The sequence below is a fragment of the Struthio camelus genome, chromosome 14, assembly GCF_040807025.1.
Source record: "Struthio camelus isolate bStrCam1 chromosome 14, bStrCam1.hap1, whole genome shotgun sequence".
In the NCBI taxonomy this organism is placed as follows: domain Eukaryota; kingdom Metazoa; phylum Chordata; class Aves; order Struthioniformes; family Struthionidae; genus Struthio; species Struthio camelus.
Window position 1 is genome coordinate 22,805,100 of NC_090955.1, and position 17,109 is coordinate 22,822,208.

General features: G+C 48.6%; 1 protein-coding gene across 17 annotated transcripts in view; it reads right to left on the reverse strand.

The window, feature by feature from the left end:
• POC1A (POC1 centriolar protein A) overlaps nt 1-17,109 on the reverse strand; it is a 179,363-nt gene that overhangs the window by 119,917 nt on the left and 42,337 nt on the right. For 4 of the 17 annotated variants that reach the window (XR_011144061.1, XR_011144062.1, XM_068960403.1 and 1 more), the window contains 4 exons: nt 8,813-8,897; nt 5,657-5,828; nt 1,614-1,793; nt 251-358 (listed from right to left, as the gene is read on the reverse strand). Coding sequence is in view for 8 of the 17 variants with exons in the window: in XM_068960403.1 (XP_068816504.1) it covers nt 251-358; nt 1,614-1,793; nt 5,657-5,828; nt 8,813-8,897 (545 nt within the window). In the remaining 9 variants the exon portion in view is untranslated. Of the gene's footprint in view, nt 1-250; nt 359-1,613; nt 1,794-4,237; nt 4,282-5,523; nt 5,602-5,656; nt 5,829-8,812; nt 8,898-9,706; nt 9,920-12,424; nt 12,651-17,109 lie in introns of those variants that run through there. The other 13 variants (XR_011144063.1, XM_068960406.1, XM_068960408.1 and 10 more) reach the window with 9 other exon arrangements.

The window sequence follows — 17,109 nt, forward strand, 5'->3', positions numbered from 1 at the left end:
TTGCATCGAGCTTCCTGCTGGCTGCTTCTGTAACAGGTGCTAAAAGCTAGTTTGACTCTATCTATAATATTAGCTCATCCACACGATTTTCAAGCTCAATGGTAAGAGACGGGGAAAAATTACTGCCTGGACAAGGATCTTTTCTCTTACTGCAGTCACAAAAAGCAGGTGCGCATTCACCAGGCATCCCCGTTTCTGTGATTTCAGCAATCACAATAACGCTGGTCCTCATGCGCTGCCAGGTACTTACCCACCGTGCTCACAGAAGGAATGTATACATTCTCTGCTGGTTTTATCCCACAGTTTGACAGTTTTATCATCGCTTGCTGACACTATTAACCGTCCATCAGGAGAGAACCTGAGACAAAAATTACAGCAATTAAGAACTGCCCCCACCAAAAACATGCATAGGGTAAGCTGGATTTGGCCATCCGCCAAGTTATGCCAGTAAACGCACCTTGCTCTTCCAACAATCACACTGGTATCAGTGAGACTACAAATGCAATTGCCATAAACTGAGGAAAAAAACAACTCGTAAGTCCTCAAACTGTCCATAAGTCCACACGCGCGTTAAATAACCCTCAAGAAAGCCTTCAGTCTGACTAAAGATCTCCTAACCTACTTGTTTTAAGCGTATCGCAAGTTGTTTCTATATCCTGATTCCAAACAATTCCTGCGTTTGCCACAACAAAGAGTCAGAGTAATAATTCCTCCCAAGACAGCAGCTACAGCAGGAGAAATTACATCGTTCTAGCGCCTTAAAAGAACGCATTAAGCTTCCATCTTAAACTTTCATACGCAAGACGACACCAGAGATCAATGCATCTCTCAAGAGGCATAAATCTACAGGAGTCTCTAACTGGAGAACACCACACATATTGGAAAAGCATTCTTCCTACTCTACTGTGGGCATCAATAGTACTACCAGCTGCCACCACCTCCACCACCACCTGGAAGAACTCTAGGGTAAAGCCATAGTTTCTCTGTAGGTGTAAGTCCACTAAATAGGCATACACATAAGAGTCCCTCAGAAACCTGAGATGTAAATAAGAAATAATATTTCTATTTTGGCAGCAGTTCCAGTATTTTATGCACTTTTTCATTATCTTTAGAAAAAGCATCAGAGACCATCACTAGGCGGTCCTTGTGAATGCCTACAATGAAAAACTTCACATACCAAAATGCTTGCAGATGTCTATCTTCACGTTCTCCTAAGCGGCCTCCTTCTCAAAATAAGGGAAGGCAAGAAGCACAGATAACTTTTTTAAAGAGAGGCAGGACAAGCCCAAAAGTAACCAAACCGAGGTCATATACAATCTCTCATTCTGCTTCTGCAGCAACTTTGATATATAAAATTCTCACTACCAAGTAGAACTGAAGCAAGGATCAAACAGCTAAGCAGGAAAGTCTGCTTTAGAAAAGATCATTAAAGAAATACAAAATGGCTACACAACTATTATCTGAGGACTCAATCTCTCTGCAGGCCAGCAATGTATTTCAGTCAAGAGACACATCTGAATTAGCCTAAACAGAAGCATGTTACACATAATCATCGTGACGCTTGACTTCAAAGGACAGATCACCACCGCTATTTGTCAGAAACCTGTACTTACTTGGCACAGCGAACCCAGTTTATGTGTTGACTAAGCGAGAATAGAAACTTCTGTCTGTGAACTGTCCACACTTTGATCGTTTTATCATCGGAAGCTGTAACCAGGGACTGGCCATCACTGGAGAAATGAACGCTTCTTACTGTTGCTGTATGAGCCTTGAACGCAGTAGATTCTCCTTTGCTGTAGAGAATGAAATAATATTTTTAAACCGCATAACAAGACAGCAAAGACACGTTATATCTGAAAACATGAAGTGGCTGTATGCTAACCAGTACTATTAACTATTACTTCTATGGGAATTGTACATGTTTACATCAGGAAGAAAATATTCATCAACCCTGAACAGCATACAGCTAAAACTAATTATTCTACTTTGGCACTGGGCCCAGTCCAACTTGAAGCAATCTACATGGCCTCAGAAGAGGTACAAATGCCCTCGCTAATTTGTGCAACTATTTAAAAAACAGGTTTACGGAAGCAACATCAGCATAAGAAAGAGGCTAAGGTTCTATACTGTTATCAGGTCTGTTACTGCAAAGCAGGCAAAGGAGGCAGTAAATGTTTTCACAGTTCACCTAAATAGATTCAAGCAGGCAGCTACCCCACAACTACTACCGTAACGGCCTATACTCCAGCTGAATGCTTTCTATGTAGCATCATACAAGAAATAACGCAACAAATTTGGATTGCCTGACGTACATTGTTGAGTAAAGCTACCATGAATGCAATCCAGACAAGACCAAAGAAAACGATTACTAATTTTTCTTTCCCCAGCATTTCCAAATAAAGGCAAGGGATTGATTTTCTTGCAAATATGCAAGACAGAGGGCAACGTATTTCAACATGCAATAGGTGTATTTTGGATCAAGAGTCCAAGGTACGTCTCTACAATGTATCCTGAACTACCATGAACGCAAAATTCACAGACAGAAGCGAACAACGGAAAGACATGGTGGTTTGCTCTCTCTTCCATTAGTATTTAACAGTCAAGTTTCATAGCCAGGTTGCTGGAAAACCAGAATCTCTCATTAATACCGAGTTCTATAGGACTACCGAAACTCTAAAGGCAGAAAAACACAACACTCTTTACCTTCCAGCAATATTCCCTCCCTCTTCAAAAAAGGTCAGACTGCCAGAAGGCAGAGAAGGACATGAAAGGCTGCTACTTTGGAAAGTTTTCTTTTTGTCAAAAACCATAGGACGTCCCCAAATCTGATAAAAACTTGTAGCAGAAACACCAAAGGGCAAAAATCTGTCAACACGGCTTGTAAAAATACAAAACCCAAAAGAGAAATCCATACACAAGGGTGGCAATGAGTCTATCAGTAACATGCTGCCCTTGAAAAGGACTGCAAGATCTCAGATTCTTCAGAAACAAAGTCCTGTCCCGCCACCAGGCTATGACACATCTTATCCCTTGAAGCTCAGAGTTTGCCCTTCTGCCTCTTTACAATTTGAGGGTGCGCGCGCTCTAGCGGGAAGCGACAGTGATTCACCACAGTGTTTCACCGGCTGGCTTCAAAGTCTCACGAATTCTAGGAACAGGTAACAAAGCGCATTGCAGAAGGAGAGCAATCTTTTTTCAAATGCTTCTTGTTAAAGACTGATACGGACATTGCTTGAAAGTGTGATTTCTCAATAAAGACATGACTTTCTCAAGCAGAATACTTTCAACAGTAAGGCTACTAACTTTTGTGCCTTGCTAAACTAAGATTAGTGCTCCCACTTTTTAATTACTTCAGTAGAACAATATCTCCCTTCTGCGTTTTCCCCTGTCAACAGCCAGGACGCGCTCCTCTTAATCACGCTGCAAAACTGGCAAGCCAAAGGTTGCAGATCTGATTCAACCTCAATACCCCTTTTTTTTTTTTTTTTTTTTGGCTACAGCTAGAGAAGGTAAATTGACAGAGAATACTAAAATAAGCACAGGTTAAAGGAGTGCCTTGGCGCACGGCAACGAGACTGGCATAACAGTGACTCCCTTTCCACGTTGTCCCTTTTCTGACATGACGACTATAGGTACAGCTTAGACCACAGAGCTCACATCCCCAAGCAACTAAGATAGCATCACCCAGCACAAACCATTTAGGTTCAGTTTTCCCATTACATGCCAATCCTTTCCTACAATTTATTCGTTAGCTTCCAAGAAACTCAAGAATTTCACTTTATAATTTACTTTCAGCATTATATATATTAGCAGCATAGCACTGGAAATAGCAAAAAGATACTGTCAATCTTTCTCTTTATTCCAGATGGATGAGCAGCAGAGTTAAATTTTAATTGAATGTAATTTACCTTGTGTCCTTTAATAAAGTATATGCTAGTATGTCATTCTGATCATTTCTTCCAGGAAAGTTTAACTAAACTGAATTGTAATTGAAATTGCAATCTGCACATTTTAGTTCTACTTCACTATAAATTAAGTTTAACTTTACCCCATTTCTACCATATTTATTATATAGTCACTCCATCATTATGAAAGCACTGTGACAGTTCTGTAGTTAAAAGATATATTGCAATTTGCAATTAAAGCAGGGAATAAACTTTTGTCACACGTGAATAATGGCATATCCGCCCCAGCTGTATAACTTGTTCAGAATAGAAAGTGAGTGCTAGGCGCTTACCAGAGTTCAGGCATTCTGACAGCTGCAGGTGAGCACCTTGAGGGCTGGGCATGGGGAGAAGTGGGGAGATAAATCTAGTTTAACTTGGAGCAGAGAAAGAGGGTCACTCCAGTAAAAGAGTATTACTCCAGCAAATATTACCACAGATTTTAAAAAGCCACCTTCAGAATGTACCGGTTCCACGGCACAGGTTACTTTAGGTTTAATAAATCATCAAATAAAGTTGCCAATAGTTAATCCCAACCAGAACAACTCAGCAAAACCAAATAACTAAAAACGCTTTCCCAGGTTCCTGAAGCAACAAGTTTATTATAAACTTGGGGGGTGTGGTGGGGAGGGGGGGGTGTTAAATCTGTTTCCTCTAATGCCACACACATCAGGGCTGCTTCTCTCACAGGTTCCAGGCATAACGCTTCTTCCATCTTTGACAGCAGCAATTTACATGCTCAGAGGCAAAGTAACCTCTTCACGTGGCAGTCCATTCACAGAGAGGATTCCACTGTTTAGTGTGGGCACCAAGAGACCAGCAGAAACACCGGCAGCTGCTTTTCTGCATCTCAGCTGCAAAGAGCTTCTCATTACTTGGAGCAAAATCATGTTTTCAAGCAGCATTTTGGCAGCTTTCTCCCGATGCTCTGTATTTCAATTAAATGTTCCTTACTGAACACACATATCATGTAAAACACAACATCACGGACTAGAACCAGACAAGTGAGGAGTCCTTTCAGCCTATGATTATCAAGGACTTGAGCATTAACGAACTAAGCCAATCAAGCTCTCTACCCAAAAACTGAAATTTCATAATTATATAGAAGACAACAAGGTACACAAATGATAAGTAAACAGTTGTTAATCACATGCAAGCTCACAGAAACGTCAAAATACAATCAAGGTAGTCTTCTACTTTACTAATATGCCATCCTTCACTATTCAGTGGAAGACAGCTACTGCCTTTAGACCAAGAAATTAAGATTAAAAGCTACATAAGTTTGGTGGGCTACAGCAAGCAGACAAGTTAGTGACCTCTGCCCTGATCACAGAACAGGTATCTCTACCACTAAACTCCAACTTGGGATTCAGCACCTTACTTAACAGTAAGGCTTCCCTTCTAGCAGAGAAGCAAAGGATCAATCTGCTAAGAAAAAGAGTGGAGGGAGGGGAAGAAGCATCAACAGCCATGGCTGAGTTATGTTAAATAATTTGTTGCATCAGTAGAAGTTAATACCGCCGCTCTAAGCTTTGCATAGGATTTCAGTTTCTTTTTCAACACTTTAAGACCAAATTACCTCTCCTCTGTCAGAACTGCCATGTAAAATGGTCATCCTTTCCTCTAAAGGGCTCCCAATTCCAGACATGGAGAGCTGCTATCAAGAAAGAGGGAGAAATCTCAAACCATAGTTAAACATAACATATACTTACACACTGGGAACCCATAAACGAACTGTTTTATCTCTAGAGCCTGAAGCCACTAGGTGGCCAGAAGGTGAAAACTGAACACACATCACTGCATCTTTGTGGCCCACAAAGCGATAGGCTCTCATCTGAGGTCTCATACTCCAGATCATCAAGCATGAATCCATTGAGCCACTTGCTGAATTGAAAATGAAAAGGAAAAAACAAAACAAAACAAACTTACGTTAATTCTTCTCCAGTTACACTTAAACTATCTTTCACACTCAATTCAACATCGCAGCTTCCAGCAATCACAAGCAGATTGTCCTTTGACCACTACAATTCACTAACCTACTGCATATTCTGTATTTCATTAGTAATTCAAACAAAAAGTCATGTATTGGGCTGGACTGACATTTCTACCTCTAAGAGTCAGCTCACGCAACAGCTGCGGAGGCAAAAGCCACACAAAAGTTGCAAAACTTCTTCTAAATAAACACACAAAAGTTCTATGGGTTAAGGTTATCGCACAGCTTTTTTTTTTTTTTTTTAAATTGGGAAGCAGTCCGTCATCTGCTCTCACCTGCTCTTCCATTCTCATGCGTACTTCTATCCTCACCTGTAAAAAAAAGCCCACTACCTGCACCTTGCTTTACTCTTGGGCTCCTGAGAAAGGGATGGAACAGAACAAGTGCCTGCTCCTAACAGGAAGAGTAGAGAGAGGAAAGGACCAAAGACAAGAGAGAAGAGAAGGGTCTGGAGGGAGATCCCAGAGAGCAGAGATTCGGCTTACGGAAAGAAGGCTGTGTCCCAGGACAGACGTTGCTATTCCAAGCTCTCCCTCAGCAGCAGGAGCAAAGGGTCATGTGTGTAGGAGGCAGAAATCAAGTGCACATGCTACACCCGCTGCAAGCATAACCTACCCTGTCTTCAGCAAAGGCTCCCTACTTTGCCTAACATCCCTGCAGGATGCACTGCCGGCAGCAGATGCTGACTGCCTTGGCTAGCTCTGACTTGACAGTAGCGCGTTTCAAATGACAGCTCCCAGACCTCTCCGTGCCACTAAACTTCAGATGGGGAGAGGTAATAGCTTGTGTGAAGGGAGAGAAACTGGTCCCTGCCAAGAACACTAGGCAAAAGTTTTCCCAAATGCAATTCCATTTCAGTCTAAAATTCCCTGGCTCAGGTTCCAGTACCAACTCGGCGCCAGTTCAGGAAACTAAAGAGTTGCTCTTCCCCTAAAGCCTGTCATGCTACGCAAGTGTGCAACACAGGGGTCCTAGTGATTTGCAGAAGAGCAAATACACACCAGTGGAGACTTAACAAAGAGAAAAATACTAGATGGCAAGTCACAGAAACAGTGACAGTAAAAATACCACTGCAAATCAATTTTATGCCTAAACAACAGAAAACTTTTGTAGATTGTCCACAGGCAAGTACAGGGTATAGGCATCTTAGCCTGCCAACAAACCAAAGCTGCGTCTGTATCTCCCTGCCCAAGTGCCAAGTGGGGCATATCTCCAGGGAGAGCTTAAAATACTCCTGGGGTGGGGGGGAAATCAGTTTGATGGTAGTTTCTGATACTGCAGCATGATAATTACAAGGAGATTTCAGTTCATTAGCATTATGGCAAAACACCAAATAGCTTTTGCTGGAAACGTCCTTTTATTTCACAGTCATTTCAACACAAAAATAATAATTATCTCCTTTCCTGCTATCGATTCAGGATTAATATATGCCCATTTCAAACAGGCTCATTTATTATTCATGTCCCCCAGGGGGCAATGGGGGAATCTTATATATTTGTCATTTTTTTGTTCAAATCTCATACAGACAATACCTCTTCTCAAGGATATAAAAGATTCAAGGGGAGACGATATCAAGAGATTTAAATTTTAGTTACAACTACACTAAGTCATTTTCTGATGAAGATACTAAATTGCAATACCACAGCTTCCCCAGTTCTGACGCTACATGATTTAAGGATAATAATGCTCTGCCATCTCAATAAAGCACTCGTGTAGGATACGTGCTAGATGTGACCTGTTCACTACTGATTAATGATGTGACCTGTTGACTAATGCTAATTACTATTCTCATTACTAGCTTGAGCAAACAACCTAACAGAATAATAAGACCTTAGTCCTTTAGGGCTGGTTGGTTTATTTCAAGGGTGGAAAAGGAAAGGAGAGAGAAATAAAAATCGTTTTTAAAACTCATAAGAAGAGTCAAGTACACATGACTGACCCAGCAGTAACTTTAAAAAAAACTTAGAATTTGTTCCCTTTTTCACTGGATCTCGTGTACAGTAAATACCGTGAATAACACGTCCACGGTCTAGTAAGAGGAAGCTAAAACCCAGGCACTACCTCTGAAAGGCCAACAGAAAGCAATGCCAAGTGACATTCAGAGCATCCTTGCTAAACAGACATTTGTACTCTCTAGATAAAATTTTACAGATTCACAAACACAATCACCTGATACAGATGCAGAATGAATTCTTGCTCTGCAAGTGAAGACAGAGGAAGCGGAAAGAAAAACACAGTAGATAACAATAAAAAAAAACAGCAGCAGGTGTTCCAAGACAGGTGGTCCAAGATGAATTTGATTAATCTTAATTTCCTCCCAACTTCCAGAGTGTTCTGTATGTTGCTAGATCAGAACAGGACTGTTATAAGTAGCATATAGCCACCTATAGCTAGTTTTCTTCCATAAAGCTATCGTTTCTACCTTATCTTCTCTGCGAGCCAAAGCGATGCTCTCCCATGTCCACCATACGCATAGGCTCTTCTGAGCAATGACTTCACTAAGAGCCAAAAATCCTACTGGTTCCTTCTCAGTGCAAAGCCAAGAGCTGACTATAGCCTGGCTTATTAAATAGTAACTATGACACAAGCCTTGGCATAACCATTAGGAGAAATGGAAGATGCAGGAGGAAAGACTCTTGCGCAAAGGAAGAAAGAGGAATATTTCACTTTAAGCTCTGACAGGATGCACGCAACCTACCACCTCTGTGCTTAGTAACACCATTTTTTTAAAGTATGCGTAGAGGCATATACCTCTTTACCCTGAAAATAAACTCTTTGCTCTTTTATAACTCAGTACCTCCATAGCTCCCTTCACTTAACTGAGAGGCATTCTTTCTTTATCTCACGACCATCAAAACACAGAGAGATGATTTACCCAATTGTTTCTTATTGAGACTGAAGTCCACACTAGTGACGGCATCTCTGTGGCCTTTGAAGTGTCTCTCCAGGGACGGATCTTCCTAAAAGACAACAACGTTTAGAGACTATAGATTAAGAGCTACCCTTTACACAATAAAAGCGTTTATACCCTTTACAATAAAAGCGTTTTATTTTGCTGACAAGCTAACGAAATCACGTATTCACGCCACGCACGCCCAAGCATTCAGGACAGAAAACTAGCAAGCTGTAAGACTGTTTTTGCGCTCTTCCTCCCCGATCCTAAATCAATACACTCCCACTGAACGAGTTATTCAACTCTGCTGTTCACGCTAGGTCAGATCGATTCCACAATCACGCAAAAGCACAAAACCAAATGTCAGGCTCCTATGCTATCCTGCAAGGACTCAGATAGTCAGCGTCTTATAGGAAATACCTGCCAAAAGAAGCACTTGCAAGACTGTCTATGGTTTAGCATGGCAGCCTTATAAGGAGATAGGATGCAGGTTACCCAACTCCTCAAAGCAATTTTAATGTTTTCAGATAGGTCTGTGTCTCCCACCAACACGTTACCTCGTGGCTACGGATATGTACATCTTACCACAAAAAAAGTGAATTTCACATATATTGACAAGTTTGAAAAAGGGAAAATTATAAGTGCCTGGATCTTAACCAACTTGGGCAAACCATTTGCAGGCATCTGCAACATGCTGCCCACTGCTCCTGGTGCAGAGTCACAAGAGCCGGCTTTGAAAAAGATCAGTCATGTTGATGCACCACCTGAGCAAGCAATCAAGCACAGGTCTGCTCTCACAGCTGCTCATCTCAGCCCAGACGTAGCCAAGAGCCCACTGTTTGCACAAAAAGAACAAACTTGCAAGAGTAAGCATACCCATCAAAACAGACTGGTACTATCAGAACAACAAGGAAAAGGACTGGCTGCTACCGTTTCCCTAGGGCTGACAAACACACCGTCTCCCCACACAGCGCCTTCCAGCAAAGGCCAAGCGAGATGCGGGTCAGGGGAAGAAATTGCAAAAAGAACCATTACAACAAAGACTCGTCCGAGTTTCAGAAGTTGCACAAACCCCACTCCTATCCACACAGGCTCTACTTCTCTGGCAGCCTAGTAACCCCCTACCCCAGCCTTCCCCACTCACCCCCTACACACATAAGAATTAGCCTATACCCCCACACGCTGTCTCCAGCTGACCCTGGGGCACCCTCCGAGGCCCCAGCCTGCTCCTTCCCAGGACACGACTACAGCAGCACCCGCAGTCTGCTCCAGCAAAGGCTCCAGCTAACCACACTCATACCCCCCAGTGCTACCGCTAAACGCACACAACAAGCATCCAGCCCCCAAAAAACTAGGCTCCACACAGCCAGGCCTGATCCTCCTCGCACACACTGCACTCACATACCTGCACTAGCCACTCCCCACGATCTGCCCACCCCACCCTGGCCCCAGCTGCACCAGGCCCAAGCCTGTCCCCCTGCTGAACAACCAGGCCAGGCAGCACCGAGCACCCCCCTAAACCTAAGCCTTCCCCTACACATAGCCTAGCCACACCAGGCCTAGGCCTTTCTCCCTGACACAGATGAGCCCCAGCAGCACCAAGTCCTCCCAAACCTAGGCCTTCCTCCCCCCTCCGCCATAGCCCAGCCCCAGCAGCACTACACCCCCCAAACCCAGGCCTTCCCCCCCACACACACCCCAGCCCCGGCAACACTACACCTCCCAAACCCAGGCCTTCCCCCCCACACACACCCCAGCCCCGGCAACACTACACCTCCCAAACCCAGGCCTTCCCCCCCACACACACCCCAGCCCCGGCAACACTACACCCCCCAAACCCAGGCCTTCCCCCCCACACACACCCCAGCCCCGGCAACACTACACCTCCCAAACCCAGGCCTTCCCCCCCACACACACCCCAGCCCCGGCAGCACTACAGCCCCCCCAAACCCAGGCCTTCCCCCCCACACACACCCCAGCCCCGGCAGCACTACAGCCCCCCCAAACCCAGGCCTTCCCCCCCACACACACCCCAGCCCCGGCAGCACTACAGCCCCCCCAAACCCAGGCCTTCCTCCACACACACACCCCAGCCCCGGCAACACTACAGCCCCCCCAAACCCAGGCCTTCCCCCCCACACACACCCCAGCCCCGGCAACACTACAGCCCCCCCCACACACACCCCAGCCCCGGCAGCACTACAGCCCCCCCCAAACCCAGGCCTTCCCCCCCACACAAACACCCCAGCCCCGGCAACACTACAGCCCCCCCCAAACCCAGGCCTTCCCCCCCACACACACCCCAGCCCCGGCAACACTACAGCCCCCCCCAAACCCAGGCCTTCCCCCCCACACACACCCCAGCCCCGGCAACACTACAGCCCCCCCAAACCCAGGCCTTCCCCCCCACACACACCCCAGCCCCGGCAACACTACAGCCCCCCCCAAACCCAGGCCTTCCCCCCCACACACACCCCAGCCCCGGCAACACTACAGCCCCCCCCAAACCCAGGCCTTCCCCCCCACACACACCCCAGCCCCGGCAACACTACAGCCCCCCCCAAACCCAGGCCTTCCCCCCCACACACACCCCAGCCCCGGCAACACTACAGCCCCCCCCAAACCCAGGCCTTCCCCCCCACACACACCCCAGCCCCGGCAACACTACAGCCCCCCCCAAACCCAGGCCTTCCCCCCCACACACACCCCAGCCCCGGCAGCACTACAGCCCCCCCCAAACCCAGGCCTTCCCCCCCACACACACCCCAGCCCCGGCAACACTACAGCCCCCCCCAAACCCAGGCCTTCCCCCACACACACACCCCAGCCCCGGCAACACTACACCTCCCAAACCCAGGCCTTCCCCCCCACACACACCCCAGCCCCGGCAACACTACACCTCCCAAACCCAGGCCTTCCCCCCCACACACACCCCAGCCCCGGCAACACTACAGCCCCCCCCAAACCCAGGCCTTCCCCCCCACACACACCCCAGCCCCGGCAACACTACAGCCCCCCCCAAACCCAGGCCTTCCCCCCCACACACACCCCAGCCCCGGCAGCACTACAGCCCCCCCCAAACCCAGGCCTTCCCCCCCACACACACCCCAGCCCCGGCAGCACTACAGCCCCCCCCAAACCCAGGCCTTCCCCCCCACACAAACACCCCAGCCCCGGCAACACTACAGCCCCCCCAAACCCAGGCCTTCCCCCCCACACACACCCCAGCCCCGGCAGCACTACAGCCCCCCCCAAACCCAGGCCTTCCCCCCCACACAAACACCCCAGCCCCGGCAACACTACAGCCCCCCCAAACCCAGGCCTTCCCCCCCACACACACCCCAGCCCCGGCAACACTACAGCCCCCCCAAACCCAGGCCTTCCCCCCCACACACACCCCAGCCCCGGCAACACTACAGCCCCCCCAAACCCAGGCCTTTCCCCCCCCCCCAGCCCCGGCAGCACTACAGCCCCCAAACCCAGGCCTCCCCCCCCAACTGCAGCAGGCGCAGGCTCCCCCCGCGCAGCCCCCCCCCCCCCCCCCCCCAAACCCAGGCCTGCCCCCTCGCAGCAGGCCGCCGCCGCGGCCCTCACCAGGCAGGCGGCCGCCATGACACCCCGCCGCGCCCGCGCCGCGATTCGGTTTCCGCGCCTCACGCGCCCCCTCGGCAACGGCGCCCGCCCTTAAAGGCGAGCGCCCGCCCTTAAAGGGGAAGGCGCGCCCGGCCCGCGCCCTCCGACAGGAACGAGCGCCCGCCGGCGGCGGCCCCGGCCCCGGCCCCCCCGGGAAGTCCTGTTCCTCTGAGCAGAGACGCAGCAGGACGCACGGAAGACGCTACGGGCCCCTTGGTGCTGAGTAAGCGTTGTACAGCCCCGCTGAGAGAAACACCAAGCCAGAAACCTGTGATGCTTTTGATGCTGCTTCGACTGGAGGACTCCACCACCCCCCAGAAAAATAAAATTAATAAAATAAATCCTCCCAGATGATACAGCAGCAGCTTCTAGAGCGCTCACAAAGCAGCTTTTGGAAGCGCAGGCACCCGAGCGCTCCGCCACGGAGGAGACGGCAGCCCCTCAGCGAGGCGCTCGCCCGAGGAAGCCCTAGAGCGGCCTGCGCAAGAACGAGCAGTCAAGAGCACCTGCGCCGAGGTCTCTGAGAAAACAAGAGGCTTTCAAGAGCAGCGGGTACGGGTCAGATGCTCCGCCGCAGAGAACAGGGGACTCTCCGTGGCCCCCTTGGCCAGGGCGGTCCCGGCCAGGACCTGCCCCAGCCCCCGAAAACCTTGGTGGCATTATCTGCTCTGGGTTGCCTCAAGATGAGACTTTCCCTCCGCAGACCAGGGCTCCGGGGGTTGCCCTGCCGGCGAGGACCTCAGCCTCACACCAGGGTCACCCCTGGCTGAAGGGCCAGGAGCACAACAACTGCTTGCTTTTCTTTACATGACCACCCGAGGGCAGGCGGAGGCCTTTTCCAGCCTTATGTTTTCTTTCCTACCCTATACCGATAGGGAAGTAAAGTGGAAAATCCAGTAAAACCCAACATGGTTTCATCACAACAGAATCATGCCAAACCAGCCAGCTTCTTTGAGACTACTATGACTCTGGACAAAAGAAACGTGTAAGCTAGCCTGTAGTACAGGACAGACATGATGCTTCACAGTCTTAAACAGTGGACAGGGATTAGGAGTTGCAAAGGAACTGCAAAGTAGGAAAGGAGGAAAGAAAGCGGCTAAGGGAGGCAGCGATGGATGGTGCCGACAGGGGACCAGCTGCGGGTTTCTAGCAGAGCGTGAGGATGAGGCCGCCACTGCTGCACACAGCCAACCTCGGGAGCCTGCCAGGGCCCGCAGGGACCTCGCTTTGGCCCTCGCTGGGTGACTGCGGTCCCCAGCAGAGGGGAACCTGAACCAAACGGCTCTCCGAGCAGTCGGGCAGCAGCAACCCCGATGCACATCTCCATCCTCCGTCTGCTTTACCGGCCACATCCCACAAGCTCTCACTCCTTCCCACAGCAAAATAAGGGTGAGAAGTTAGTGGTGGGTGAAGCATGATCTAAAAGACTTAACAATTCAGAGGAGACCTAGGGAAAAAATAAAAGGTTGTCCTGGCAGGAGTGGGGAAGCTGCAGGAAGAGGAAGGCAGTGTTAGGGAGCAGGGCATCTGGGAGGAAGCAGAAGTGAATCCAGCACACAGCGCACGCTATGCACATAGTTCACAAACTGCTCTCTTCTCTTGTAATTTCCTCTCCTGGGATAGGAGGGGTGGATATTTACCATGCAAGGCACTAAGGCAGAGACCACATCTTAAGACAGTTGGCGCTTTTTTTTTTCCCCCCTCCACATGAAGATCTCAAATCACCCAATTGCATTGTCCTCCCCCAAGCTGAAAGCAAACGCCTGTAGTACCCTGCCCAAAAAGGGCTGATGTTCCTTCCTAGGAAAGGAAGGACAACATGCCCCTTGATGTCTATAGCTTGCTGGAGCTGGAACAGCTCTACGAAACAAGCCAAGGCCACTCTCTTCACTGGAGAGAATTAGCGAGCAATACAACTTTTGCAGAAGGCGAATCCTTCTGCTTTGCTTGGGGCCAAAGAGCTTTTCTTTGACAATCATTTTAACTAACCATACATCATCAAGAGCCAAAACAAAGGCAAAACAGGGGGAAGCCTTTATTACAGTCTGATACTGCCAGAAGCATCATCCTTTGGTATTCTTGCTCCCATTTCACCAGGAAAACGTTTCCAGTGGAAGCATTTCTGGTGGAAGAGACTGTTTGTGTTTGGACATCCTCTAGTTAGCAGCAATGCTGATGGGAGCCTACAGTCAAACAACGGCATGTTTCCTCTGAGAGCCGAGCACCGCAGATGCCTTGCTAAGTGTATACATGGAAACAATGCCATTTTCGGATTGTTCCTCCAAACTTAGCAAGTCTGAAGCCCTTCTGAGACGATCCTGGAAGTTTTCCTGGGATGGCAGTTTAAGACATGCCAAGGAGCTGGAGCATAAGGGTGCCAAGGAAAGGGGCATGAGGTTTTCTTGCTGCACTGATCCCCTCAGGCATTTTTTTCCCCTAATTTTTTAGGCACGCTATTCATTGCGGGCTGCAGCAGCTCAAAGAAGCACCCGGACACAAAGTCTTTTCCCGCATACCAGATCTCCAATTCTGCTGCACTTCTTCCACTTCTGACACTGATGCAGGACAAGACTGACTTTGACAGTTTTCAGTCCAGAAGTGATACATGGAAGCTAGGGCTGACCTGCAATCGCTCCTGAAAGGAGCGGCGTTCATGCCCGAGGGACACGAGGAAGCCAGTGGGGGTAAAAGCAACAGAACCAAGCCCCAGAGCCTTTTCAATTCCACTTCCCAGCTCGCATCCTAAACATTATACAGCAATTCCCAGTGCATCCTTCCCCATGGGTTATTTCCCCGTGGCCATGACACAGGAAGAGCTCTGGCTAAGCATACACCTCATTATTTGCCACCTGATTCACAACTCACGAGGCCCATCTCCCCGCATTTCCAGCTCTGCCAGGGATCTCAGCCAGCGCCTCTCTGCTCATGGTGCAACCACAGTGACACGAGCTGGCTGCGCAGTCCCCACGCTCCGTGAGGAAGCGCTCATGAGCGGCACGCAGCTGCTTTGGGCTACAAAGGTATCGCTCATTATCAAATCCACCCAGAATTCAGGTCAGATAGTTCTTGTCTGAAATTACAGCTAACCCTTGACTTCAGGCACAATTCTGAAAGCACTGAGCTTCTCACTAGAGTCTCTTGGGTCTAACTTTAGCAACTAAACTGAACACTTACTGCTTCTGTATTACCAGCCCAAGTTCTCACATGCTCTATCAACATTTGAGTTGCTGAACACACTGGTCTCTATACACACTTTTAAGAATAAGCTGACTGGGGAACAGCATTAGCCTCTGGACAGCCACAGTGAGACTTTTTCCTGGAAAAGCTCAGGTTCTTGATGACACCAGGGATGGGAGGAAGTATTTTCTACTTACAGAGGAGGCATCAAGGCACTAGCAGTCCTCTCAGAACAAGGTCGTCCGGTCTTCCTGATCACCCAACAGCCTCTTTTCCCCTGCTCCCCAGACTGTACAAACATCAGAAAAGCAGTATCTTCTGCTTGCATTTCTATCATGCAGTTTCTAATCAACTAAAATCTGTCTCAGCTCAGTCAGCTGCTGACAACTGCAGTAGCAGAGACCCTTAGCACAAGGGGGAGATGGCTTTGGAAACTGGAGGCTGACTCTCAGGGCTTCATAGTTTCTCCTGTCTCAGTGCCATCTTCCACTTCCCCTGCAGCTAAGGCCCCCCATCAGGGAAGGAACCATGTTCTCTCAGTACACGACTGGCTATGCCAAGCATTTCTGGTGGGGTAAGTGGGATCAATCCGCAGGTGGTGCGGTCCAGAAGGAAGAGGCACTCCTGTAGCCTAACCTATATCCTCTGTAGGGACAGAGCCCTCACAAAGCACAAGGTAGGAGCGCAGCCAGATGCTCCAGCATGGGTCCTCAAACAGCTGTTTCATGTCCCATCCAACATACCCTAGAGAGGGGGGCAGGGGGCTTGAGCCCCCTGATCAGAGCATCCTCAGCACTGCTTTATGCCATTCACAGCAAAACTTGCCAGTTGGAGCAGAACCGAACCCTGCAACGCTGTGCAGTGGGTCAGCCCATGAGGTTGGGATGGGACAGCTACTCTGTTATTGCCACTCAGCTTCTGGAGAGCACAGCAGGGATTTAAACAGCATAAACAGGCAGCTACAAGGAGCCAAAAATCACAGGTAACGATCAATGTAGTCCAGAGACTATTGGTCCATACGGACTACTGCCCACGCTGCCTTCGTTGCTGCTGTGGAGGCAGCACTTGCAGCCAACTTTGGCCCTGCAGCGGAAACCATCTCCACCAAAGTGAGAAGCTTTACAGTACCTCAAGATGTAGCTTCTTGCTGTCACATGAGTGGTTTCTCTCCTACTGATGACTTCACCTTCCCAGGTGTGCCAAGCCCATTCTTTCACAACCCATGATTTTTTTCCCCCCTCACCTGCCTTTGCGATTTTTTTTTTTCCTTAGGGAGTTAAAGCCAGCAGAACACAGAAGCTTTTCCTCAAGTAAATCTCTCTGACCTACATGCAAGTTTGTTCAAGCCAATATGGAGACATTTGATCCTGCGCAAGTGGGGAGAGGGGAGGGGAACAGACTCTGTTGCTATCAGAATTGATCTTTACTGCTGTTTAACAACTAGGCAAAGAAGCAAAAGCCACCAGAGT